Here is a 27,916-nt window from a genome sequence, read left to right on the forward strand (position 1 = left end):
AGCCTAGTGTTAGAAACGGCCATCATAAAGGGCTTTCCTGGCTAAGAGAGGGCTGCCTGCTGCAGTGGGAGAGGAGAGGTGCAAACTGCCAGCAACTCAACAAGATGGATCAGTTCCCATCTGCTCTCCAGGGCATGTTTGTGGGAGGGCAGGAGAGAGGGGGGTGAGTGCCGAGGAATTGGGGCAGGGCACACGCCACCAAAGGTGATTTCCTGATTAAGTTTCCTTCCTAGTAAGTGATCCTCGGCTTTGCAAATGATAGCAAGGGCAAATTCGTGGAAGCCCTAGGCTCAGGGCGGTGCCTGGGTTCCTGCCACTATACCCACTGCCCGCGGGGTATGGGCCCCTCACCCCCACCAGCAAGGGGGCCGCCTCCTGGGCTAGGCCGGAGCCAGCTTCAGCTCTGCCTCGACTTGAATGGAGCCCGTGCCTCCCTACCAGGGAGGGTTTCCTGCACGTGATTAATCTTGCATTTTGGAAGGCTTTGTCCATCTCTAAATGTTTTTGCCTCTGGCTGTTTTAAGAGAAAAAGGATTCCGAAAAAGAGAACCAGGAAAGCACCACATCTATAGACGCAAATTCTTTTCTCCACGGTTTCCAGAGCGCCATGCTTGGATCCCGCCTCGGAAGGAGGTTCAGAAGCCACAGCCCTGAGGTTGTAACCCAAACAAATGGAACCCGTTAAGAAACCACGGGAGGAACCTGGCAAAGAGCAGTAACGGGGAGAAGAAACAAACCCCTGACCAGGTCCTCCACCCCATCAAGCCAAGTCCTCCTGACCAGTGACAGTCTAATTTTGATACCGCCGACCAGCACTGGGACTGGTTTGGGGCTCAGCGCACGTGGGGTCACTCTGGGGAGGACCCTCAGTGTGGTGAGGTTCCCCAGTTATAAACACTGCAAAGGGGACAGGTTGAATGATGAGCTACACCGGCCACCTTGGGAGGTAGTTTCTTGTTTTAAGATCTTTTTGTTTAAGATCTAATTGGCAAAACACTGGAGTGTCTCTGGCTCCGACTCCTGGCCAGGGCCGGTCCCCGGCGAGCGGCGAGTCGCTGTCTCCATCATACGCAGCGGCCTGGCCCAGCGACGTGACCTTATTCTCTCCTCAGAGCAGCAGGCACGGCAGAGGCACCCCTGGGCCCGCCATTCCCCAGCCGCGTGGAACGCGATTGTTTTAAGGCCACTTGACGAAATTCCCACAGCCTTGAGTAACAGCATTATTTGGCAGCCTTCTCAGCTACAGCCCAGCTGTCTGAACATGAATACCTCTGACAGGTCTACTTTCCAAGTTCACCCAGAGACCAAAGGCTTAGAGTCTTTCCCCCCGCCCCCTCCCCAAACGCCTGAACTGAGCCCTATCTGTTGTACTGAAGCATTCCGTCTATCTCCCTTCAGGGAGCTGAAGTCATGGTTGGCAGAGTTTGACTCCTAACAGCTAACAGGTGATGTGTGGAGGCCGCACCAACGGCTAAACACAGACCTTGCAAAGGAAAGAGTCGGGGGCTTCTACAGAACTGCTTGAAGCGTCTCCTCTCACAAAAGCAATACTGAAAAGAACAACCAGAAATCAAAGGAAAGCAAATGTTCACGTAATCCCAAGGAGAAAACAGGTATCTGCTACAAAGCCAACAGCATGACAAGGAATCTGTTTATCGTATTTCCTTCCATTCATCAGGCTGCCATCAGCAGTTCATTGAGTTCAGAACTGTTTTACGCCATTCTGGAAGGCCTTAACCCAATCAACCCCAATCGGAGAGCAACTGCTAAGCGTTTCCTGCGTCCTGACTGCACCACAGTTTCCTCCAATTCCCTCGGCAGCCCAGAATCCACCGGCCCACATCCCACCTTTTGGGGAGATGAGTGGCAGGGGCTGAAGCCCGCTGAGCCATCAGCTTGGAGCACTGGGGTCTTGCCTGTGGGCCAGAGCAAAGCTCTCTAGTCTGCCTGTCCCAGGGGCCTCCGAGGAAACAGGGGTTCCACAGAGAAAATAAAACCTACAGCAGTAATTGAAGGTGGTATGTTCTGTGCAGAAAACAAGGTATTTTGTAAGAATGAACCATTCTGTTGTTTTTCTGCAGATGTTCCGAATCTCATACAATCTTGTCCACTGCTGTTAAATCCAAATGACAGATCCACTCCTCAGGGCCCATGAGCCAAGGGTCCAGGAGGCAGCATCTGGTCCAGTCTCCCACCTTCCCCACAAAGTCTCCCATCTTCCCCACAAAGTCTCCCAGTAAGAAAGAAACACAGCTTAATATGAGAGTTTCTAAAGTAAGCTAATTGTTTTTGGTATTTCAAAATAAAAAATTAGTAATTTTGCATTATTCACATTAACAAAAAAGAGATTATGATTCTTGGCAAATATTACCTTCATCTAAACCGCCAACCCAGCCTGGTGTGTGAATATCTTGCTTTTCAGGAAAGCCTTGCTCTTCCTTCCCCAAATCTCTAGCGATTCTGTGTAAGCTCACCTCCTAGGTCTGTCTTCAGTGGAGGCAGCAGCCCCGAACAGCACCATGCTGAAGCCGGGGGCGCGCTGTCAAACAGCCTGGGTGTGAACCACAGCTCCTGCACTTAGCTGTGAGAGTTGCCAAGACACACCTGTGCCTCAGTTTCTCATTCTACAAAAGGGGATGATAATTGAGGTCACCTCTAGGCTTGTGAGGATTAATGAGTTACCAAACGACATGCTTAGAACACTTGGTAAACGTAAGCTCCAAATACTGATGCTACAACCACACACCTTATCTTTTAAAATAGTATAACAGGCTTGATTTCTATGGGAAGGAAACTATACTTTCTTTTCCTCAGTTTCCTCTATCAAAATAACTGGCTGGCTGGCTGGCTGGCTGGCTAGGTGGATAGATGGGATGTACGTGAGAGCCAAGAGGAGGAGGAGAGAAGCAGTATGGAAAACCTGGTGTTTCCTCCCCTGATAGTTTACCCTTTGCTGTTACACTTAACAGTTTACATATGTTTGAAAAATGCACTTGAACCCGCTTAACCTCGGTGCTGCCAGACTTGCCTTGATATTACACAGCACCCAGGGTGGCCCCACAGGCATCCTCTGCCTAAGGATGGGGTCTGGGGCTTTTGTCTGACTCAGCAGGGGGTAGCGTGGCAAGGGCAGGACCAAAGCCAGCTGCTGAGGCAGCACAAGTCAAGGCCCCAGAAGGAAGGCGGAAGGACGAGGTGGCTGGGGAAGGCCAGAGGAACCTGCTCTAACCCAGGGCCTGGCTGACAGCCGGGCAGGGCCCTCTCCCCACCGCTCACTGCTTTCAAGGACTCGAAATTAATTTACAAGGAAATGGTTAATATGTATGTTTGTTTTGATATGGAAAATCACAGCCATTTGTTCTTAATTCATCTCAGGAAGGGGTGAACAATCAGAGACGTCTGCTAACATGAAATGATTTGAAGAGTGTAATGTAAAGAGGAAACTCATTTAAAGAGCCCGGACATGGTGCCACTTCCCAGATGGACTTCTAAAGGGGAAACAAGGAGCAGAGCAGGGCTTTGGTAGGCTGCCATCCTGTGGGGGGCAGAGGCCATGCCTGTCGCCCGCGCTTAAGCCCGCGCTGACACGTGTTCTTGGAGATGAGGCACAGCTTTGCCTCCTGGGAGTGGAATCGGCGACCAGATCCGAGGGAGACATTTTTTTCTAGCCTTTTGGCGCTGAGTTTATCTTGTGCACAATTTATCTTTTCAAAATGTAAAAAGTAAATTGAAAACACAGCATAAATGAGAAATGGCAACTATGCGATATGCCACCCCACTGGCCTTGGCAACTGCGTGTCGTAAGCACCCTCCTGCCTTGACGTCTGTCCCAGCCTGCTTAATCCTGCTTGTGGAAAAAAAGATCTGACCACATGAAGACTTTTTAGGTTCTTTCATAACTGACTGTTTTTAGAGCGATATGAGTGTGTCATAGTAGGGGAGGCCCCGAAAGGGGCTGCCGCTCCTGGGGTCACCTTTACTAGCCCAGCTCTGTCTGCCCAAACGGATTCCCAATGCTGAGGGCCACTTGTCTAAGGATTTGCCTAAGCTCTGTCGCCCAGGATTCCACCTCCCCTTCACTAAGAGGACAATGAAGGGACATCGGGCAAAACCCTTTGGCCCTTCAGTCCACCCTCAGTGCTGCTGAGTGCTACAGCCTCCCCACACCCGACTGGGCACTGCCTTCCGCTCTCCGCAGGGCGGCCGTCTGGTGCTTCTCCCCCAGGACCTCTGTGTCCCGCTACAGGCAGCACCTCCCACACTGACCAGACTGCCCCTTCCCTATAGCCCAGCACACGTCCCTCCAATGGCCATCACCCCTCTTGTGCTCATGCACCTCCTTCCTACAAGTCCGCGACTTTCCTCCTTCCTGTCAGGGACTACTCGTCCTTCCAGGCCCATCCCGCAGGACCTCTGTCCTGTTTGCCCACGGCAGGCCACAGGGCTGTCTCCCGCCTGGCACACCCACACCACGTGCCCTTTGGCAATCACCTGTGACTGCGCAGGGCCCACCCCTCCCGTGAGTCCACAGCTGCCTCCTGGGCCAGGCTGCTGCTCTGGGGAGGACAGGAGCCAGCCGTGGAGGCCTGGGCGTATCCCATCCTCCTGAGATGTCCACTAAAGGCAGAGGAGACGCGAAGTGCACTGAGAAATCCCAAGTCCCAGGGCTCTCCTTTTCACTGCTAAGGTTTCAGCTCCATTGAGAGCCTACAGAAATGCTCTTCTAGAGATGAGTCATTGTGCTGAGTGACCTTGGAGAAGTTATTTAAACTCCTCGAGCCTCAATTTCCTCCTAAGCAAAATAGGTGGTTTGAGGATTCAGTGAGTTTCCAGATGTAAAGCACTTAGCCAATGCCTGACACATAGTGAATGCTCAATGTATGGCAGGCGTTTTATTACCTAAACCGTCCCGCCTTTGCCTGCGTGCAAAGCACTGCCCTCTGTGCCCCAAAACTCACATTTTGACAAGCCACAATTTTAATCTGGGAGGGAGACTGCCAGGGCCTGGGGCAGAGGTGGGAGAGCAAAGAAAACAATGCTACTGGAGTTAAAGACCTTCATTTTCTGAATGAACAGCAGATATTGACTTGCAGCGGTCAATATCCAGATTTACAGAGACAACAGAGAAATGCTAACCAAAGACTACCTCAGTTACCCATTACCCCAGGGAGCATCAATCAGGATATCGATGGCAAAGGAAGCCGATAGATTAGCCTTTTCCAGAGGCCCTGGATTTCCACATGGTTCTCACAGTTCTGCAGGCAAGAAATGTGGGCTCTGGCAGAGAAGGAGCCTCCTTCTATAAGGAGGACATATGTAAATGTCTTCTATCAAGGCCATTCGACACATGTCCCCCTGTAGACCCCACAGGCCTCTTGAGGTACCAGGGAACACGTGTTTTCTGGCCACTAGATGGAGGGCACTTGTCTAAAAAGGAAGAAGGTGGGGTGGAAGATAAAGGAAGAGAGAGGGAGGGAGGGAAGGTGGAGGCAGGGTCAGAGCTGTAGGCTGGCTGAGCAGCCTGGCAAATCCGAGGAGAGTGCGTATCATCCTCTTGGCAACCAGAACTGGAGGGGGTGGTGGGAAGAGGGAGAGAGAGAGAGGCTGACTGTGGTTAGTATCCTTTGGGTTTGTCTTCTTGCTAGAACTTATTTATAGTTCTGAGGAGTGGCTTTTTGCTCTCATGGTATTTTATTCTGGGTTGACTAGACAGAGAAGGCCTCAGGCAGGGAAAGAAAGTAAGAGGGCTATAAATATATTTTATTAGTTGCTGATATTTTAATGGGAAGATATTGAGAGAAGAGATATTTGTAGAATTCTTACCTACTTCCTCCTCCTCTCAGTAAGTAAGTAGTTCTTTTAAAGCCATTCTTGATGGTCATCCACAGGGGAACCCAGGGGGACCTCGAGCACCTCTCCTGGGATGCTGCTACTTTAATCAGTTGGGCAGCTCCTGGCTTCCTCTGCTATTTGAGGTGCAGCTAGAGACATCCTTTTGTGGCAGGAGTGAGAGATCAACTCTTGAAACACTCCCAATGCCTTCCTATTTGCCACCAACAGTTGCCCTGCCACTTGCCTCTCCTCAGGCAGGTCTGGTCCACGACGCCCTGGTGTTAATCCTAATTATGCATCATTAAAAAAATCCAGGGGTCTAGTTCAACTCTCATCCTTACCAATTTCCTGGCAGCATCTGACATTACCTACATTCCCCCCTCCAGAAATTCATCCTTCCTCTAACTAGTCTTCTTACCCTTCAACAAAAACCTATGTGCTGAGCAGCTGAGTACACGGTGATGAGGGAGGGGTAGGGAAGGCACAGTCCCAGCCTTGGGGGTCACTAATATGTCCTCAGGGATGTCTGGCTCATCACAAGCACTCAGTACAAATCTGTTGAAATCAACAGTGATTCTTCGGACCCCCAGCACCCAGCTCGGCACCTTGTACCTGGTCAGAGCTTGGTAACTCTTTCACAAATAGGTTATTACAGATGAATTACTAAACCAGTGAACAAGCACTGCAGCATTCAGGCGGTGATGCAGGATGGAAGTGCAGGGATGTTCTCCAAGGCACTGTCCTGATTTCATGGATTAGAACAAACACTCAGAATCCATGGCAGGCCGTGTGAACTACAAAGCTGTCATCCCGGGGGAAAGCAGCCCCAGGGTGGCCCAGGATCCAGGCAGGCCGTCCCTCTCAGTCTCAAATCAGGACTCAAGGTTGGCTGAGGGGACCAGGGATGTTGGGGCAGGTTAGAGGCAGATCAACCACCCTCAGATTTTGGCTCAAATATAAATGTCAGTCTTTGTATATCACATGCACCCATTACATTTTCTATATTTATTCTGAAATGAAAAGGGAGAAGAATATATTTAGAAACATATACAACATATATAAGAAACTGATAACACTGATTGTCTCCTGAGAGGAGAACTGGGTGTGCAAAAGAGTAGGGAGAGAAATGCATGTCTCACTGTATGTCCTTTGGGAACGTGAATTTTATCATTGGTATGTATTACTTATTAAAGGAAATAATTACTTTCTATAAAAATAAAAAGACAGGAAAGACCTACCAGATATGAGAAACATATTATGAAGTATATAACCAGATAAACATACCAATGAAACAGAAAAGAAAGTCGAGAAGTAGCCCTAATTATATCTAGAAATTTCATGTATGGTAAAAGCAGCATCTCAGATCACCAGGGAAAAGACGGAATATCCAATTAATTGTGTTGAGACAGATGGGTAACCATCTGGAACAAAATTAAGTTGATCCCTCTCCCACACTATATATCAGGATAAATTCCAAATGGGTCAAAGTAAAAATGTAAAAAATTAAACCATAAAAATACTAAGCAAGAGCATGAGGGAATTCCTCTGCAGCCTTGGAGAGAGGTAGGCTTTCTGAACAATGACTGAAAATCCAGCAAAAACAGACTCATAAAGACTTCAGATACTAGAATTATTCAGATAAATTGGGTAATCATTTCATTTATGTTAAGGCATCACATTGTACACTTTAAATATATACAATTATATTTGTCAGTTATTCCTTAATAAAGCTGGGGAAAAAATAATTATTCAGAAAAATATATGAGAACTGTGTATAATATATATTTAAAGAAAATTCTGAAAATGAAGAGAAAACAAGATATTATAAAGAATAACCAAGCAGATTCACAAAAGAACCAAACAACTTCTAGAGTAAAAAATATCAAAATTGAAATTAAAAGTTCAGTGATTGAATTAAATAGCAGATAAGACACAGCTGAAGAGAGAATTAGTAAACTGGGAGATAGTTCTACAAGATAGACCAGAAGTAATTATCCAGAAAGTAATCTAGAGAGACAGAAATGAAAAATACGAGTGAGATGAACAGATATGGAACTTAGATAAAAGACCAATAAATGTTTAATCTGTGTTCCATAAGGAGAAAGAGACTAGAATAGAGACACTGAAGAAACAACAGCTAAAAACTTTATGGATGAGATAAAGACATGTTCAAAATCAGAGCCTGAGAAAGCTTACGACCAGAAGACCTCACTAAATGAAATTCTAAAGGATGTATATAAAGTGAGCCCAGATGGAAGGTCTGAATGAAAGACGCACGCACAGTTTGGGTCACAGATTTTTCCTTGCCTAAATCCAGAATCAGTTTTGTAGTGTTTTGTGCCTTCCCATTGGCCCAAGCAAAAACAGAACCTCTGGTGGGAACTCAGCTATGCATATGCTGACCCCAATGACAGAAATGAAAGTTGCATATAGCCCTTCAAAGGGAAATCATAAAGCAACAATGAGAATCCTTGACCACTGAGGTTTCCTAGGCACCGTGGCTTATCTTCAAGAAAGCAGAGAGGTTTACAACAAATGGTGCTGGAACAATTGGACATCCACATGCAAAAAACTGAATCTAGACAAAGACCTAACACCCTCTGCAAAAATTAACACAAAATGGATCAGAGACCTAAATGTAAAATACAAAACTATAAAACTCCTAGAAGATAACATAGGAGGAAATTTAGATGACCTCAAGGTTTGGTGATGACTTTTTAGATACAACATCAACGGCACAATACATGAAAAAAAGAATTGAAAATTTTTTAAAATAAAAAAAAATTCTGCTCTGTGAAAGACAGTGTTGAGAGAATATGAAGTCACAGAGCAGGAGAAAATATTTGCAAAAGAAAGCAATGAGACCTTTCCTTTCTCTGATCCAAGTGATGTGGTCCAACCCCCAGGGCCGAGAGTGCAGGGGACATGGGTCCACTGTTTTGTGAAGGGGGCCCAGGTCACACTTACACTCTCCTGGACAAACTCATGGCCTCTTTAGAAGGACTGAATGAAGGACCAGATAAAAATTCAGTTTTTGAGCTCTGTAGCAGATTCAAGTGGCCCTGGGAGAAGCACGTCCTCAAGCCGTGCTGCCGCCTCCACACCTTGGATGGGGAAGTGAAGCACTGGGGAAACTCCACCCCTCAGTGGTTTCTATGTCTGCCCTCAGCCCCGAAGTCTGACTCACCTGGGTCTGCTAACAGGCTGGCCATCTGACAACAAGTCATCAGGGAAATGTCAAAGGCACACTGTGCTAAAGTGCTGCTTTTTTCAAGCGCCCCTTGAATGTTCATCCACCACAGAATCATCTATTCCTCCTGGGAGACTGAGGAGGACTGACAATGTAGCTCTCCCTTAATGACTTCATGATTTGCTTTGTATGATCATGTACAGTGATCATCAATAGCAGATATTAATAAAAACAAATAGACTAAAATCTAACTCCCTTTCATGCATGTACACATACACACAAAAGGCATTCAGTGCCAGCGGCTATCTCTGGGCAGTGGGATTATTAGTGAGTTTTCCCTTCTTAAATTTTCAAACATAAATTACTCACATAACTGGAAAAGGGAACATACATTAAATATAGGCTGCCAGTACACTGGAGTTTCAACTTCTGTGTTTCCAATTTTTTTCTAGTCGCAACCCTCTGGCTCATTAAAATCTAGTCCTCCCTTTCAGCTGCTGAAGGGCTTTGCAGAACAGTGAGTGCTGTGGGGTTCTGGGAGCTCCAGGGAAGCATGAAGTCACTGGCAAGAGTTAGCTGGGTCCTGGCCTGAAGTGTAAGTCTAAGGTAGGGTGGTCATGCAAACAAGCAAGAGACACAGGAATTCAGAGAGCCTCTGAGCATCACGGAGCCCGCCTGTCCTCTTCTCCCTGCCCTATTTTTAGCTGTTTGAGTACAGGACACAGTTGGCTGTTCCGGATAGGAAAGCGGTAAAGAGGCCAGGTAAGTGACAGAGACAACTGCAGGCTCTGCCTACCCTAATCTTCCAAGCTTATCGGATCCTTTCTTTCCCAGGCCAGAAATGCCAAGTGGATGGATGTTTGTTGAAATGAGTATCTGTGTAACAGGACACACTGCTGACAGAGGAGGCCTCTCCCTACTATACTTACAAGAGATGGGGGCAGGGATGGAGTGCAGACAGTGACTAGCACCAAAGGGCTATGCAACACCTGACCTGAGTTATAGATTAGAAATCAAACAAGCTGAAATTTGGGATGAGGATGATCACTTTACTAGCCAAAACCAGATAGCAAGATGTATTTTTAACAACCATCCCTTTTCCCCGGGGTTTTACTACAGGATGCAGTCAGGCACAAGGGCTAGGACTCATCCAGTCTGTAAAGTAGCTATAAGGGTCCGCTGGGTGAACGCTGTTCGTTCCCCAGGTCAGGAGCTGGCCCTGTAAACTTCCCCATGGTTAGCGAAGTACCCACAGGCAGTTTCAGGCTGGAGTGCCTGCTGTGAGCGATGCCAGGTGCCTGCTAGAAGAGCGTGGAGGTCCTGGTCACTGACAAGAAACAGGAGAGGGAAGACCGAGGTCTGAAACACAGGGCATGGGGAGGCACAGGGCACGGGGAAATGGAAAAGGAGTAGGGGGTTAAGAATATGCAAATCTGGATATCTTCATCATTTTGTAGATTAGAGCCAAAGAAGACAGAAAAAAAAAATTCTAGCCACGGCCTTATCCTATGAGAGGTGGAAATGTAATACTACAACAGTAGGTTTTTAAACAGACCAGAGCTGGGGTATCTAAATCAGCAGAACTCTCACGGTGGTCCCCTGGTGGGGGGGGGGGGCGTCTACACTTATTACGAAGTGTCAACATTCAGTCTTGAGAGCTGGCAGCCAGGGCTTCCCATCCTCCTTACTGTCGAGAAATCCTCTGAGAACAGATTTGATTTTTGCAAACAGGCTTACATCCTAGGAGGCAGGTTGGCAGAATAAGCTGTGTGATCAGGCTATGTAACAGGGTTTCTGGACCAGAAAAAGATGTCATCAGACATCTTTTTGGATTTGATGACCAGGAACCAGGCCTGTTCTCTCAGGCGTTGGGTGAGTGACTCCAAAGGCACTTCCCTCCAGGGTAAGTCCCACGGGCAGGGACTTTTCTCTGGCATCTCAGTGACTAGCACAGCCCTGAAGAGTGGTGGGCCCTCCCTGAGTCAGTGCATGAGTGGCTCAGCTTAGCAGAATAACTGCACAGCTTCCCCAAGTCATAGCCACCCTGTGTGAATGCTGAAGCACCTTCTAATATGTTGAGCCCTGTATGGAGGAGGCAGACCTAGGTCTCCTTATCTATCAGCCAAGTTCTGCGCCTCAATGCCATGAGCCAGACCAAAATGCACCCTTCATGGTGGCCTTCAGCTTTGTTTCTTCAGTTGGCACTCTTCATTTCTCATGGACCATTTCTCATGGGCCTAACCCATAAGTCTCCCCACACGGTATGGTGCAAGGTGTTTACAGGTGTTCCTTGAAAGGCTTTCTGATAAAAGTTTGGGAACCGCTACATATCACAGTTCCCTCACTTGGGGATTCATGGGACACCAGTATATTAAAGGCTCTGAAAAGTCCTGCAGTAAAGAGAGTGGTTTCTGAGTGGTTCCCAAACTAAAACCAGTTCCTTTACTCAGGAACTCAACAAAGGTATTCACATATCCATCTCAAAAGAGGGAATGTGAATCTAGCCATCTCCTGATTTCACCCATAGAGCCTTATGTTTCGGTGGACTACCTCTTAAATTTCACAAAACACCTCGGTTCTGCTGAACACAGTCTGAGCAATGCTGACCCAGAGTGCTTTGCATCCATCGAATCATAGCATGGTTGCTTTTTGCTCTTCCACACACTTCTCATTCCCCCTGCTACCCCCACTGTAGGACTCCAGTGCTTTTAACTTGTCCCTTAGACCTGCCCTATTCCCCTACTGGCCTGTGGGCGTGTGTGTCCCCAACATCAATGGAAGTTCCACTAGAGCAAAAGCCATGTCACGTGTTCCTTATTTCATGTCTCCTATACCTTCCAGCACTGAGCAGTGCTGTGCTGAGCAGAGGGAAGAAACTCCAAAGATGCTTTCTGAGCTGAACTAAATTCAAGTTCCCTTTAAATATCATTTAAGAAAAAAGTACCACAGTAATATGGGGACAAAGATGATGCCTCAAAGAAACTACCTCAGTTTCCCCATGATAATACTTATTTTTATCCATCATTTATTGAGTGTTTGGTAGGAATGCTGGCTAAAGTCATAAGATGCAATATCAATCTTCAAAGCAACCCCAAGAGGTGGGGCTACTATCATCACCTAGGCTGGAAGGTCAAGGGCCAACGGGTGGAGAATGGACTGTCCTGGGGCACTGGGAAGACCAGCAAACAGCATCACATTCCTCGGGACGAGCTCTGGGAAGAGTCAGAAGGGCTGCCAGGCACATAGAGGTGTGCAGAAGGAGCTGTCTGGTCGCCAGACTCAAGCTTGTTCCAGATGTTGCCTTTTCCTTTTAAGTTTGGCAGATGATTGGGCTCTGCACCCAAGAGGAGAAACAGACGCCAGCTTCAAGTTTCACAGCAAGACGCAAGGCCACATCCTCCTCCCACATCCACCCCAGCCTTGAACAGACCCTAAGGAGGAGTACTTACCCACGAAGTACTCCATGAGTGAGCATGGTCCCTCACCCCCGAAGACATGCTCTTCACAGGAGATCATCTATCTGGGCCCTGACGGCCCCTGGCCTGCCGGGGGGCTGCCTGTTCAGATGCTCTAATGCTGATCTGGCCGCAGCTCCGGCCTAACACAGGCCCGGGGCTGGGCATGCTCAGCTCCTAGCTAACCAGAAAACCCTTCAAGGTTTTCATCAGTGTGCCACGAGCTCAGGACAGAAGTGGCCTTCAATACCAGACAGAAGAGTTCGGTTAACAGGGCACCTTGGTGTTGAGGGTGCTTCAGGCTTGAGGAGGGGTCAAATGGCAGCTTGAAATAAACCAGAACGAGTAGGTCTGAAACAGCCAAGATGTTCTACAGGTGCCTGATGAAAGGACACCACGCGTGAGTGGGCAGTGACAGCCCCCATCGCCATCCCTAAAGGAAGTGGGCAACCCTCAGTCACCTCAGCAGCCAGAGCAGGATTACTGGGGACTCCTCCCTCTGCTTTTACGCTACCAGTTAGCATTTGGGCACCTACACTGTGCAGGCACAGAAAAGCACTTCACGTGCATCCTCTCATTTCCACCTCATAATAACTCTATGACACAGTTGCTGTAACCCCCATTTCACAGATAATAAAACCGCAGCTTGGGGATGTGAGTGACCTGCCTAAGACCACAGTGAAGAAACGGCAGCTCTGACACCAAGGTCCACACTCTTAACCACCTGGCCCTGCTGCCTCTACCTGATTCCACCGAACATCGTGGCACCCCAAGTGGTGCCCCTGGCTGGCCACCAAGGAGATGTCAGCTCCCTGCTCCAGAGCCACCTGTTCCTAGGTGGGCCCTGCAGCTAGCTCAGCAACTCGTGAGCATCCAGACCCCTCTTCATCTCTCCACCGGGGCCTTCTCACAGGAGGAGGCCTGGCCCAGCCATTTCAAAAGAGCATTGTGTGGCACCCCATCACCATGCCTGCAATTGTGTACGCCACCTGTAAGAGAAGAAAACAATCCCTCCATAGGGCCCTTCAGGTGACAGCTAGACAAGCAGGGCGGCTCTGGTCAACTGGTTAACAAGCATCCTCCAGGAAACGTTTTCTGAAACCTACTCCCAGCACATGCGGTCCTACATCATCACTGCCTTTTTCTTGCCTGTACCTGCCTCTGGACAAAGCTCTTTGGGCTGGGGGGAGGTCTTGTTCTGGCTTATATCTCAGCACCGGACACACCGTAGCTCTCAATGAGGACCTGCGGAATGGGTGGTACTTCCTTCAGATGCCTTGTGCTGGAGCATGATGTCTGGGCCACATCCTTGACTCGGCCCTAAGCTGCGTGAGTGCTGCTCTCCTGGCTTCTCCCAGCTCTGGGAAGAGGCGGGCACCCAGTAGGTGCGTTGTGCGTAGGTGAGTGGGTGGCAGGGCCCCTTTCCCAGCCCTCGCAGGGCTGGTCGGCACCGTCTCCTTCTCCAGGTCTCAGCTGATGTCTCCTCCTCAACGAAGCCCTCCTGGGCCACATCACCACCTGGGTCCCTTTGTCCCGTTTACAGCCTCCAGAGCACTCAGCACAGCCAGTAACCATCTGGGTTGGCTGGTTCTTTCTCCCAGACTAGACTGTGAGAGCCCCACGGAGCAGAGACCATTTCTTCCCCAGTCATTCCTGTGCACTCGTACAGAGCCTAGCATGGTGCCAGGCACACAGCAGGTGCTCGGTGAGTATGTGGAATGGGTGGGAAGGGGTCTTCAGTGAAGCAAAAGAAAAGAGCAGAAAGCGAGCTGGTCCACCTTTACTTCTCTCTCAGGGACCAAAACCAAAGTTCTCAGCAGGCAGATGCCCGGGACTTCCCAATACCCACGTGCTCCCACATCCCAGCCCGAGGGGCTCAGGGCAGATCACCGCCTGACAGCAGTGAGGGTGGGTGTGCAGCACTGTCCTGTGGGTGGGATGGAGCAATGTTTCACTGGACGTGGCCCCAGAACTCAGCTCCTGTCCCATCAGGCAACCGGACACAAGTGACCACCAACAGTGATGGAGTACAGTGCTCAGGACGTCCCTCAAGGCCCCATCACACAGACCAGGTACCCAGTCGGGGGCAGGCACTGGGCAACAGTCACGTCAATGACTCAGCACTGCGTGTAGGCAGAGGAAGTGGTTCAGGTTCAGCTAATAGCTCTGCTGGAAGGACATGGTAAAATTTAAAAATACATATTACTCTTTAATATACAGGGGTTAACATGGCTAACGCCAGAGAAAGGATTTGCCTTGAGCGACTTGGCCAGCTCTAGGGCTGGGCTGCCCTGACCATTCCCACCCCTCTTTGGGACCACTACTGCACCTATGACAGCCAGAGACAGGCACAGTTGGTGGGGAGGGTGCAGGGTCAAGGTGCCTGGACCCCATGAGAACGGACCTGCTGACCTGGCCTTCATGAGCACTGCACTCAGTTTCAGAGCCAGCCAGGCATAGACAAGGAAGATGTACAGATTTTCTGTGTGGCACAGACAGTAGTTGCCTCAGACATGATGGAGAAGTGGTATCCCCCCACCAACGCCCTGCTAACTGAAAAGAGGAAGCTTGACAGAAGAAATGAAACTGCTACTGTACTTGACCTAACGAAAGTGTCTGTGAACACCCCAGTGTCACTCCAGTGCCAGGGGCATCATAGCATTCGGGAACCAGGAAACACCGGCTGGCTGGGTTTGCACATCATGTCAGCTTACCATTATACTCAAACAAAGCCCCTCTCATAGCAGCCTGGAGTTGGTGAAGCAGGGACTGCTGTCTCCATTTGATTTGTAAGGAAATTGGGGTCCAGAGAGGTTAAGTGACTCTCTCTGGGTCGCAAAGCATGTAAACTGCAGGGCCAGACCTTAAAAATGTTCTCTGAGTCCTATCTAGTGACTTCTCCCCTGGTCTCCCTGGCTGACTGCCAGTGTTATACATGGTTTTCCTGGATGTGACACATAAATTCTGGGCCTCTGTTTCCTCATCTGCATAGTGAGAAGAATGAGGCCTACTTCATGCTACCAGCCATGCCACCTATGAGTCTCTGACAAGCAGAGGGTCCAAGTTCCAAATATGTGCAAAGGCCTCACAACTATAACCCCAATTACTTTTTATGCCTAGACTCTTTTAACAGAACACAAAAAAAACTCTATAACCCTCGTGACTGTGTTCTCTGTGGGGGAAACCTTGGTCTTGTCTTATTGAGAGGTCTGGGATAGCAGGAAGTGACCCAGCTCTTCTACTGCCTGACCACTTCCCTTTGGAAGAGGCGCCTTGTCTTGTTGAGTCTCTCCTTTCTGGCTCTAGAGAGACAGCTGTCGCTGCATGCCACCTACCCTGATGGTGTATGGAAGCAAAAAGTGGTAAAAGCATTACAAAAGGAGAGCAGGATGTGCATCCCTTCTCAAGCACTTCCTGGTTATATGTGACCCTAGGCAAATCTTTTTATGCCCAGAGGTTGGTTTTCTCATTACTAAAAATGGGGGGTGGTATCCCTGCCCAGCTGGCCTCCCACAGTTGCTATGGCGCCACCAATAAGACCAATAACATTATATCTGGGAAAAGGACCAAGGACGCCCCTGAAGAGATGGCTGATTCCAAGACTAGGGCAGGAGAAGGTCAGGGGGAGATGAGACTATCTCATTATGTTGGAAAGCAAGGAAATGTACAGAAACTGATGGAGAGGGGGCAGAAGGACATAAAAACCAGCTTGAAGGTCAAATTTGAGACAATGTGACCATCATAACGAGTAATGACATGATAGTGTATAACACACTAAATTTTAAAAATCCGTGAACCAACATTGATAGAACAAAAAATAAAAAGAAGGGAAGGGCAGAAGGAAAGCTTTTCTTAACAGAAGAATGCCGACTAACAAATGTAGGAAAAATAACAGAAATAGAAAAATCACTATTTTATAACCACCATAGTGATAACAGATCCAGGTAAGATCATCAAGGAATGCTAAAGCCAATGGGTGTCAGATTGTGATCCAGGATGTGCAGAAATGCACAGATACCACCTTGATCGAATGACCAAAGCAAAGATCACTAATAACAGGACAAACCCACAGCAGGCGCCTTCTGACATGATGCCAGAGAAGGATTCAACATTGCTTATGGAATTCTCCTACCAAAACATTTAACCTAAATCCAAGCCTTAGGCCAACCCAGATTAAAGGACATTCTGCAAAACAACTGGACTGGGCTCTCCAGAAACGTCCAAGTGCACACACAAACACACACACACACATACACAGGGTGGAGGGAGATAAAGCAAGTGGGGCAACATGTTAACAACTGTTGAATCTAGGTAAAAATGTTCACTGTACTGTTCTCGTAACTTTTCTGTAGGTTTGAAAAATTTCAAAATAAAAGAAATGAACAAGGTCCTACCAACCCTTGGAAAGCTGTGGTGTCTGCAGTGACTCGGGCACACTCACCTGTCAGGTACTCCAGGACGGCGGCCATGTACACGGGCGCGCCCACTCCGATCCTGTACTTGGGGTGGCCTTTCTTGATGTACCGCAGCATCCGGCCCACAGGGAAGATGACTCCTGCCTTGGCGGACCGGGAGGTTTTGGTGGACTTCTTCTTCCCACCCCGGCTGGACATGGCGGTGGTCCTGGAGATGGATCAGTAAACACACTGTGGAGGCAAGAGACACACGGGTCAGGATTACTGGGGACAGTGCATCTCCCCTTTCCCCATGCCTTCTGGCCCCTGGAAGAAATGGGTTGTGCCAGCAGATGCCACTGCCTGCAGCCGCTGAGCCCCACGAGCCCAGTTTCTGCATTCTGCCGGTGTGCTTCAGCCCTGGAAAAGAGAACGGCTTCGCTTTTCACATTTTATACCATGACATCAATTTTATCGGCCACTTCCATTTAAACGTCACGCTGACAATGACTGCTCTTAAGTGCCTCACCTTTATGCCACACGATGCAAAAGAAAATGGGATTTCTTGGCTACCATCTATACGCTTGTTTAATAATTGTATTTCCATACACTTGAGACCTGGGCTGATAAATTTGCCGAAGCCTTCATAAAAGAAAAGAAAACTATGTCACCTGCCCCTAGAATGAAGATGTAAGGCATATACCTAGGTTCTCTGATGAAAGCAGCATCTCTACCTTAAGGTCCTTTACCTGTGAGAGGCAAGAACAGCTCACAGGAGTTCAGTGGGCAGCCAGGTTGGAGTAAGAGGCCCTCTGAGCACTTCCAGACTGCTAGACAGGCCTGTCCTTAGAGAAGAGGGAGGAGAGTTCTTCATTCCTTGGCCCCCACCCACCCCCATCCAAAATGCCCCCCAGTCCGAAGGATCCCCCCTCTTCAACACCTACTGTGGGGTCCTCTCTTTTCCACCCCGACTGTGCCTGGATCCAGGTCACCACTATCTTAACCAAATGATCACAAACATCTCCTGAAAAGGTCTTCTCACCACAGGCCACACTCTAATCTACCTGCCCTCCACTGGCTGGGCTATCTCCGTACACACAAATCTGAATATGCCATGGCCGAGGTTTTAAAGTTTTCCCTGCTGCCACAATTCCCAAGATAAAATCAGGACCCTCGGCCTGTCGCCAAACGCCCTAGAAATCTAGGCCTGGCACACCCATCTAGTTTTACCTGTGCTTCCTTAGGTCTAAACACAAACACAGGCAGTCCCCCCAGGTGCCCTCCTCCACAGTGGCTGTGCCCGTTAACCAGGACCTCCTTTATCCTTCAGGCTTTTCTGCCCTCTGCCAACCCCTCCCTGAGTGCTCCACCCTCTGGGCTCCTATGTGCTTCACACCACAGCACTGACGTGCACACGCCCCCGCCCCACCCCGCCGTCTCTCCCATCACACTGCAAGGTCTCAGAGGGCTGCCCCCGACTGTATTCCTAGTGTAGCACCACACAGTAAGGTCACAAATGTTTACTAAGAGCATTCAAGCCATTCATGCATTCACTTCAGGAATTATGCTGGGGAATGGAGACAGCAGTGCACGAGACAGATGTGGTTCCTGTTCTCCCAGAGCTGGTGGGGAAGAGAAACAATAAATAACCCTACAGTCGTTTAAATGGTAACTGTGAAAGGCCAGTGCAGGGTGCTGGGAGGGGGGCTATGCAGAGCCCTCAGCCTGCTCTGGGGCGTCAGACAAGCCTTCCCTAGAAGTCACTGATGCTCAGACCACTGAATAAAATGGGCAGGTCTCTCATCTTCTCGTAAACTGAGGTCAGGCTCCACGGTGTGTGGGCCCCTCCAGTTGCCACAGTCCATGTCTCTATGACCATGGAAGCCACAAAGTTAGGAGTCCTTGTTACTCTGACACCCGACCCTAACCCCAAGATCATCTCAGATCACCTGCCTGACAGAGAGATGGCCAAAACAGCAGAGAGCAGAATTCCTGGACACTCTGGGGCAGCTGTGCTGACTGGCTCACCAGAATTAAGGGGGCTCAAGGCCTCTGTGATGAGAACCCTGTGTTTCACCCTGTCAAGGGGGGCACCAAGTCTTAATTGATCACCGAGTGCTAAAGAGAGTCCCAGAAGGGTCTGGTTTTTCTGAAACAATTAGTTGGTTCCATTTCTTCTGTAATGAGCTCTATTTTAAAACATTCCCTGCAAACAGGTGCCCATGCTCACTCTGAGCAGGAAATGGTATGTGCACACGTGTGTGCATGTGTGTTTGCAGGGAAAAGCTGTAACTGGGCTCCTAGCAGTCTTCTGCTTTAATGCAAATGTGTTTCACAGACCAACCCCATGCCTTTGGACTAAGAGCTTTTACATCTGAATGCTTCCCCTCTTCCAGAAGGAGAAGCCTGTTCTTCTTGGAGCACAGACTCCAGCTCTGTCTACAGGCGGACCTGTCTGGGTATGTTTAGGGCTGCCTTTGTGGGAATGGGACAATGTCCTGTCCCAGAGAGGAGCCACTACCATTGAGGGAACTGATGGGCCCTAGACACGCTTATTCTTCAAAAGTAATGCTCCTGGGGTTTCCCTCTGACTTGAGTCAAGAGACTTAGTCGACATGCTGGTGACTCCCAGGTCCCTAAGCCGGCGCACACCTGCTTGCTGAGCTCCAGAGCTGTTCTGACTGCCTGCGGCAGGGCCCACTTGTTAAGTCCCACAGGCAGGTGAACTCCTCTGGGTTTCTCAGCCCCAGCGGTGGCAAAACCATGCATCAAGCTGCCAGGCGGGAGTCACCCTGTCCCTATTTCTCTGCCCACCTCCGCAGCTCCCAGTCATTAGTAAGGTTCAACAGAGGCTTCCCTAACTTCTCAAGCCTCTTCCCTTCTCTTCGCCCTCCCTGCCTTGGTTCAGCTCCCACTACTTCTCACCTGTTCTCCCCAGCACCAGTCTCTCTCCATGGACACCAGAGGATCTCCGCCCACTTTGCTGGTTCCCCATCACCCTGAGCCAGCCACAAACAGCATCCTTCAACTACTTCGGCAGCACTGCTTCCTGCCACCCCTGCCTAGGCTGATGTCCCAGGCTGCCCCTGAATTCCTGACCTGTGAAGCTGTGTCCAGAATGTTTTTATATAGGCTGCTTCCCCTGCCTGAAACACCCTCTGTCCTCTTGCCAACCTGCTGAACTGACGCTCACATGACCCCTCTCCTCGGTCCTGACCATGGAATTGCTCACTGCTCTGTGTTCCCACGGCACATACCCCGGCATATATCTGTGTGCCTGTCTCCCCAACTCGACTCAACCTGGAGCTACTCCATGCCAGGTGCTGTAAGTCAACTCATCTGTAGCTCCCCAGGTCCCAGGAAAGATCTTAAACATCACTGCCACTCTGCTGATAGAAGAACATCTTCACGTCTTATTTGGAGTCAGGCTCCTCTCTGATAGAGCAGCCCAAGTCTTCATCCCCTCCCCAAGGGGCCCGTCCTCAAGGGATTCTGTTCCTCACCCCTCCTCATGTTCTTCCTGCACTTCCAACTATAAATCCCCAAGCTGCAGCCACAGCTCTGAAAGAATTCTGACTGAGCCATGCAGCCTCATGACATCCAGTAACCTGTGGTGATTTTTAAAACATCATTTGGAAAATGATGTGCAATCTCCAGATCAACCAATCAAAGAACATGTTGGGTCCATCCTGCTCTTCAGAGGTCTACGGGATGTGGGCAGCTATGGCCAGGCACCAACGTGGGGGGAGAGAGTGGCTGTGACAGAAGTGGCTGTTGAGCACTGTGGTTAATAACTCGAATTCCAAAGTCAGACTGACCTGATTCAAGTCACAGCCCTACCACTGAAAGCCTATGTGTCCTAGGTTAGCTGCTGTAACAAATAAGCGCCCCCCCCCCAGGTTATTTCTCACTTGTGAAAAGTCCAAAGCGGCTTCCATGACTGGCTGGTGCTTCTCTGCAGGACGATTTGTGGATCCAGACTCCTGCCACCCTTCAATGCACAAGTCAGGGTTACTACTGGAGGGAAAGGGCCATGGAGGACAACACATGGGGCTTTCAGAGGCCAGGCCTGGAAGTGGGGCACATCACCCCTGTGATCCACTGACTAGAACGTGGTCACGTGGCCACACCTAATTGCAAGAGAGATTGGGAAATGTCCTCCAGCTATGTGCTCCGAAGAAAAGAGGAAACAGCCAGTCTCTGTAACCTGACAGACCAACTTGAAAGCTGACCCTGAAACCAGGCTCTGAGTGACCAGTCAAAGCCTACTTTGACCCATGTCCTACGTCTAGCCTTTTCTGAGAGACGGACAGTCCTACGTCATGGAGAAAGTGGCTTCTTCTGCATTCACCTTCTCTTCAGGGCACTGAGCTTGCCCACAGGAGAAACAGCAATAATACCTTATCGAACTAACAAAGCTGTGTCCTTCCTTCCTGGACTCGTCCACCAGGGGGGCACCCTGTTCAGCAAACCAGAAGCCCTCAGCCCTGTAGAGGGCCCCACAGGCTTTGAAGACAGTGATAGGTCTTCAGGCAATCCTGGCATCTGTTCGTTACTGAACATTAGCTTGGCGGTCTTTTTGACTGTTATCAGGCCAGGAAATGAAAATTCTGTGGTTGGTCCTGAAGGGATCTCTGTGGTCTTTATCTCTGCAACTCCTCCAACAATAAATCATTCACAATAGACATGAACCTTGTTTGCAGAAACCCAAAGTTCACACAGAGACACACTGGTGGAGGGGGCCGTAGAGGGAAGAGCCAGGCTCGAGTGAGAAGCAGGTCTTTGATGACAAGCCCCTCAGCGATCGAGATGAGACCGCTACAACGTGATCTGTCCTCAAAGCACAGGACAAATGAGAAGCCTGGCTGTGAGGATTCCATGAATAAGACGGACACAAAAACAAGGAGGAGGGGCAACAGAGTTCAGGAGGGCAAATGGCCATCCTACCACACCCTTCTATTCCTCACCAACAGGGCACCCTAACTGGTTCCTCAGTGCGCTGCAAACCACCTTCATTCCCACTTCTACCCTTCGGCACATGCCACTCGCTCAGTCTGGAACACTCTCTCCAGCCCTCAGTCTGGGGCAATCCTACCTAGCGGTCCCAACATGTCCTCTGGCGATGGAGACCCATTCCTGCAGTGGCTGTGCCGTGTGGCCCCCAGTCCCAGTCTAGTGTGGAGCAGCCCCACGCCCAGACTCTAGCTTTACACGCAAGGTCCCGCTGACCTCCGGCTCATCTCTCCCTATTTCCAGCAATGAGGGCTCCACCAGGCTGAATCACTCTGTTTCCTCAGTAGACACTCCTGCGGTGGCCCCTGAGCCCAGCGAAAAATCCCTTATAATGCACCTCAGCCACCATGGAAATATGTTCAATTGCTTTTCTCAGTCTTATATAAAGTGCTTTGCAAGCGCAGTTTCCAGCCCCTCCCTCCAACATGATTGCCACTCCGGATCCAATTTATATAAACATTCTAAAGCCAACTATCCCACTCTTAGCACTTGTTACACTGTATCACCACTGCCTATTTCCCTGTCTGTCATGATGGGATGGACCAGGCTGCTCTGTTCACCACTGTATCTCTAAGAACCTACCACCCTGCCTCGTTCCTGAGAGGCCCTCAAATGCTGGCTGGGTTGGGACTGACTAGTTACAGTGGATGGGGTTCTCCTGACAAAAATGAGGGCAGCATTTCCAAAGGCCACAGGACTCAGAGATGTGGTAAGTGAGACACCAGTCCGGGACCTTCTTTGGGACCATTCGTGTGGAAGCCCAGACCCTCAAAATTCAGGGAGCTTGTGGAGCTACCTTGGGGATTCCCAGGAGGGGAACACTGCAATTTCCCTGATGGCTGAGGCTGGAGCCTGCAGAGGCCTTCTGACTCCCTGACCATTCTATGGCTCCAGCAATCTCTCTTCTTGCCGTAAGACGGGCGCAGTAACACAGACCAGAGGAAAGTACTGACCTTCCTCATATCTATGAGACGCTGACCTCTGTAAAAGATGCAGCATAGAAAACTCTTAAATAATCAGGACACTCACAAAACCACTGGAATGGTCAATGGTGAAGTCTTTTATTATCTAAGCAATGAATGTGTGCATATTGATCTTGAGCAAAATATTGATTAGAACTGCTGGGGGGCTGCGAGTAAGACAGCCCTATCTCCAGCACCCAAGGATGGAGGAATCTGAGCTATCAGCGCTCAAGTCCCTGTTACAGAGCGAGGACTGCCCCATCTATTCCCTGCAGCTGGATAAATGCCCACGTGTCCACATGCATTTGTCACCTTCCCATCAACTCCATTCACGAAGGCAAACCCGAGACACTTAATTCTGAAGCGCAGGACACTAATCCTGTTTACTGCATTCTCTTCCGTTTACTCCTATCGTACCAAATGATTAACGGTGTCATTGCTGTCATGTCCCCAGAGGCATGCGGATATACTACACAACTATCACTCACAGAGCAGGGGTTCACAAGCTGCACTCTGATTGGCTCAGAACAGAGACTTGGTCTGGTACTCTGGCCAATCAGAAAAAACATCTCTCTCCATTCATAAAACACTATACCATAAAATGAGGCGGATGATTAAAGAACTTACAGTCCACCCTCAGTGAACCAAGGGACTGCAAACAGGGAGAGAAGGATAAATTGAGACAGTAAGTAAACCCTAAACCACACATTTTGTTCCAGCAGATACTACTCTCCTCATGTGTTAGGTTTTTAATGGCGGGAAAAAAACAAAAGCTGAACACAAGTGTTACTCACTACAAGCAGGAACAGTTAGCAGGAAGCTAGGCTGGGATTAAAATTTCACCTCTGCAAACCCACTCCGTGGTGTGCTTCCTGAGCGACACTAAAGGAACCAGCACTATTCTTCAACAACAGTAAGGCACTGTCTGCCTGCTTCATAAGGACATTTTCCTTCAAACTGCCTCTCCCTTTTAAAGGTTGTGCGAAACTCAGAGAGAATCACTCCAATGGAAGGCCATCAGAGGAAAATGTGAGCTTCAGTAGGGCAAGACCCTGGGGAGGCTTGGCATCTAGAGGCTACTCAATATTTGCTGAACTGATGAAGCATTCCCAATAAAGGACATCTGACCACATCTTCCTCCTACTCAAGCCTTCCTCCTACTCAGAGCTTGTTACTGCTCTTAGGAAGAAGTTTAAATCCTTCAGTGTGTTTCTGATCAGGACCCTCTGTGATTTGGTCTGTTTGGCCCCCTGGCTTCACCTGACTCCCCTCTAGAATCCAGCCATCCTGAGCCTCTGGTAGTTCCCCCATATGACCTGTTCTCATTGTTCTCAGACTCTGCACATGTGGGGTAGGTCTCAAACACTTGTCCCCACCTGCCCTCCTTTGCCCAGCCAACTGTTACTTGGCCTTTCCGTGCCTGGTAAGGGCTTGCTCCTGAATAGGTTACTGTCTGGGAGCTGCTATGGGATCTACTGTGGCCTCCTGTACTGATCCTGCAATGGCTGCCTGCCTGCCCTCTCCTCCTCGTATCAGCTTCCCAAGGATAAGAACTGGGCATTTCTTTTTTTTTTTTCTTTACTAGATTACCAGTTTATTATAAAAGGATATGACTTGGAACAGCCTGATGGAAGAGATACATAGGGCAAGGTCTGGGGAAGGGCACGGAGCTTCCATGCCCTCTCCAAGTGTGCCACTCTCTCCAAATCTCCACTTGTTCACCAACCTAGATGCTCTCTGAACCCTGTCCTTTGGGGGTTTTATGGAGGCTTCATTACATAGGAGGCACGACTGACCAAATTACTGGCCACTGGTGATTGATTCAACCTCCAGCCCCCTCCCCTCCTGGGAGGTGGAGGGACATGGCAAGACTGGACATTTCTTGATCAGGTTCTGTCCCTAGTGCCTGACCCTCAAGAAAATGATTCTCAAGAAATATTTACTGAAAGCTGCAAGACACTGATCTGGAAGGCTTGATCCAAGTTAACAAGCTTTACAACTCTTTGGAACGAAGAGCTGACCCACTTGGGCTCACTCATAAGAGCTGGGGTGGGGCCCAATGTATTTCTAAACCTACAGAACTCAGGAAGGACCCATAAGCCAGGTATGGGCCCTACTGAGCCCTGCCCCTTCCCAGTCCATGTGCCAAGAATGGGGCTCTGAAAAAGCTGACATAAATCCAAAGGCACACTCAAATGAGAGCTAGAGGCTGCTGAAATTCTGATGAACACCACATATAGATTCTTGTTGGGTTTTGTCAGGTTGGGTTTTCAGTTTATGCTTCTGTTTATTTAAATAAAGCTCCTTTAAATGGCTTGGGGCGCCATTAACTCTGAAGCTATTAGAGGCAGGTCTGAGAATACATGTATGTAGTCCAAGTCTCTCTTGGAAGGAAGGGATGAGGGATCTTCCAGAGATCTGCTGTCTGGAGGACCAGAAGAAATGGCAGATTGAGACGTACCCCTCCCTGATCTTGGCCCATTTGGCATAGACCAAGCTAGTGACTTATAGTTGTGTAAAGTGTAGAGTGTCGTGTGTGATGTTCCAGACAACTCTTAAAGTTTAATAAAATGTGAGCCATCCCTTCCTCATTCTAAAGGCCCTCCCTGCCTCAAACAATTTTCATATACTTTAACCCCTTCCCTCCTACTAAACGCCTTTATCTAGGGATCAGCATTAACAATGGTAAGAGATTAAAACAATAACAAAGTGGAAAGATTTCCCACTCTCCTCCTAAAACTAGAGTAAAGAAGAATTTAAAGTCTTGAGGATTTAAAAAAAGAAAGAAAGAAAGAAAAATAGGTTAAAAACACATTTATCCTCATCGGGTAGCCTCTTGTGCAAGACTGAGATGCTACTGCCCAGCTTTGGTTAGTTGTGTACAAGGGGTATTAATTCCAGTTGCAGGCATGACGTGTCCATTTCAGAGCTAATAACTCCTCTGAAAGACTAGTAACCGAAACGTGGCCTGGAGTACGCGGATTCCATCTAATTCACAACTAGAGTGTCCCACTCAAACCTAAAACTGTTCAAAATTCCCTGAGTCCCTAGAGCAGGAAGCCTTGTAACAAAGCACTTTCCCCCCTCTTTAATGATAAAACCTCAAGCCACAAGGGTAGAAGAGAGAAGCTAGCAGGAGTGCCCCTCTAATTGTCTATTCTTATATGCTGTTTATTGGATCATTAAAGTCTTACAAGGACTTCGTGGTAATTGTAATTATTGAATTTAAGGCTTGTCTCAGCTGTTTGTATCAATACATAAGTCTCTTACTTTCAAACTCAGGAATATTTTTCCCTAACATCTTGTCTAAAAGAACCTTCCAAGCAATCTACTGACAAGATCCTTGAGTGATCTGTGGTCCCTGCAGGAGTGGACGTGGGGCGCGCCATTCCGCACACCTGTTGTCAGGTGGCATGGCCAACAGCATCCTGCACACTCACCTCCTCACTCCACCCCACCCCCAGCGAGTCTCTTCCCTCCCGGCCTTCTCCACCCGAGGAACCTACAGCCTTCCGGAGTTACCTTAAAAAAAACTCCCAACCACAAAGCAAACAAAAGGCCGGTCAGAAGACGAGCGAAAGCAGCGGGGGTTCCCGTGGCCCCTCTCCAGGCAGTCCCTGGACAAACTCCTCCCCGCGCCTGCCTGGCTGCAGTCCCGCAAGTCTCCCCCAACCCCCCACCCCACCCTCCCAGCAGATACCAGCCAGACGCCTACACCACGGCCACCTGGGGCTCGGGCCCCACTTATTGTGCCGGGGACGGCAACTCGCCGGCGGACGGGCGCCTCACTAAGTACAACTCCGCGCACAACAGCTCCCGGGCGTCCAGGCCCAGGCCGGCCGGCCAGCTCCCCGCCGCCTCCCCCGGCCTCGAGTCCAGCCCGCCCGCCCCGGGAAGGGTCGCCGGGGGACGGGCCAGGGCTGTCTCCTGCCCACAAAAGCGCCCAGGCGCAGGCAGGAGGACGCGGTTCTAAGAGAAGTTGGCTTCCGGGTTTGCTTTTTGAACAAAACCAGAGGGACTCCCGCGCGGCCGGGGCAGGGCCTGGGAGGGCGCCGTGCGCGCGCGAGGCCCCGGCGTGGGCCGCGCTGAGCCCGGCGGCCCGAGCGCGGCCGTGCGCCGCCCGGTACGCGCCAGGCCCGGAGGCTCCCAGGGACCCTCGGCCGGAAGAGCGAGGCGGCCGGACCCGGGCGGCGGGGACGGGGCGCGCGGCGAGGGGGCCCGCGCGGCACTTACGGGGCGGCTCGGCGGCGGCAGCGGCAGCAGCAGCAAGGTGTCTGGCCTGTGCCCTCTCGGCCGCTCGCGCCTTTTCTCTCCGCGCTCCTGGCTGGCCCGCCCGCCTCCTCGCTTCCCGCCCGCGCGCCCCGCGCTCGCCCCCTCCGCCCGGCTCCGCTGCTGAGTGAACTGGAACCAGTAGCCGCGGCCCCGGGATTCCCACAATGCACAGCGCGCCGCTCGTCACATCCCATCCCGTCCCCGCGCGTCCGGCCACCCCTCCCGCGCCACCCGGGCGCCCCGGCCTTGACCCCAAGCCCGCGGCTGCGCGCGCGGGATCCTCCGCGCTGTACCGCCTGGACGTCGGTGGGTCAGTCCCCTGGCCGCATCGCGGCCCTGGCTCTGGCCCTCAGCCCTCGGTCAGCCCTCCAGGACACTGAACGCTGGGTCCCGCCCGAGCCGGGGACTCGCCCTGAGTTAAGTCCTGGGAAAGGGTCGGGACCCCGGCAGAGGCGCTTCTCCAGCGCGCGTCCCAGCCTGTGCGTCTCGAGTGACACTTATTGAGCGCCTACTGAGGGGGGCTTTTGCTGCCCATCCCTAGAAACCTTCCCATTAACGCAGGGAGGGAGGCACGATTGCTGTTACCAGCAAGCACTTTTCCCTCCCCAACCAATGCAAACCTCCCGCGCACCTCAGAACCTCCCGCTGTCTTTAGACACAAGCCCCCATCAAACCTGGTCTTCCCCGCGACCAACTAATGCGCACCCCTGAGGTTCTTCATAGTGACCCCTAGAAGTCTGGATCTGCATTGTTGCATGGAAGGCGTTTACTTCGATTCAGCAAATGTTCACTCTTGGA

The 27,916-nt window shown here is 50.1% G+C and overlaps 1 protein-coding gene across 5 annotated transcripts in view; it reads right to left on the minus strand.

Annotated features, from left to right (window-relative positions):
• Positions 1 to 27,326, minus strand: part of LOC103002265 (core histone macro-H2A.1) — an 80,769-nt gene extending 53,443 nt beyond the window's left edge. For 4 of the 5 annotated variants that reach the window (XM_057540051.1, XM_057540048.1, XM_057540050.1 and 1 more), the window contains exons 1-2: positions 27,080 to 27,220; positions 16,919 to 17,123 (exon numbers count right to left, since the gene is read on the minus strand). In XM_057540051.1, coding sequence (XP_057396034.1) covers positions 16,919 to 17,090 — 172 coding nt within the window. In that variant the 5' untranslated portion in view covers positions 17,091 to 17,123; positions 27,080 to 27,220. Of the gene's footprint in view, positions 1 to 16,918; positions 17,124 to 27,079 lie in introns of all 5 variants that reach the window. The other variant, XM_057540047.1, reaches the window with a different exon arrangement.
• Between the last annotated feature and the right edge of the window lie 590 nt (positions 27,327 to 27,916).

The sequence above is a fragment of the Balaenoptera acutorostrata genome, chromosome 2 (genome assembly GCF_949987535.1).
Source record: "Balaenoptera acutorostrata chromosome 2, mBalAcu1.1, whole genome shotgun sequence".
Classification (NCBI taxonomy): Eukaryota; Metazoa; Chordata; class Mammalia; order Artiodactyla; family Balaenopteridae; genus Balaenoptera; species Balaenoptera acutorostrata.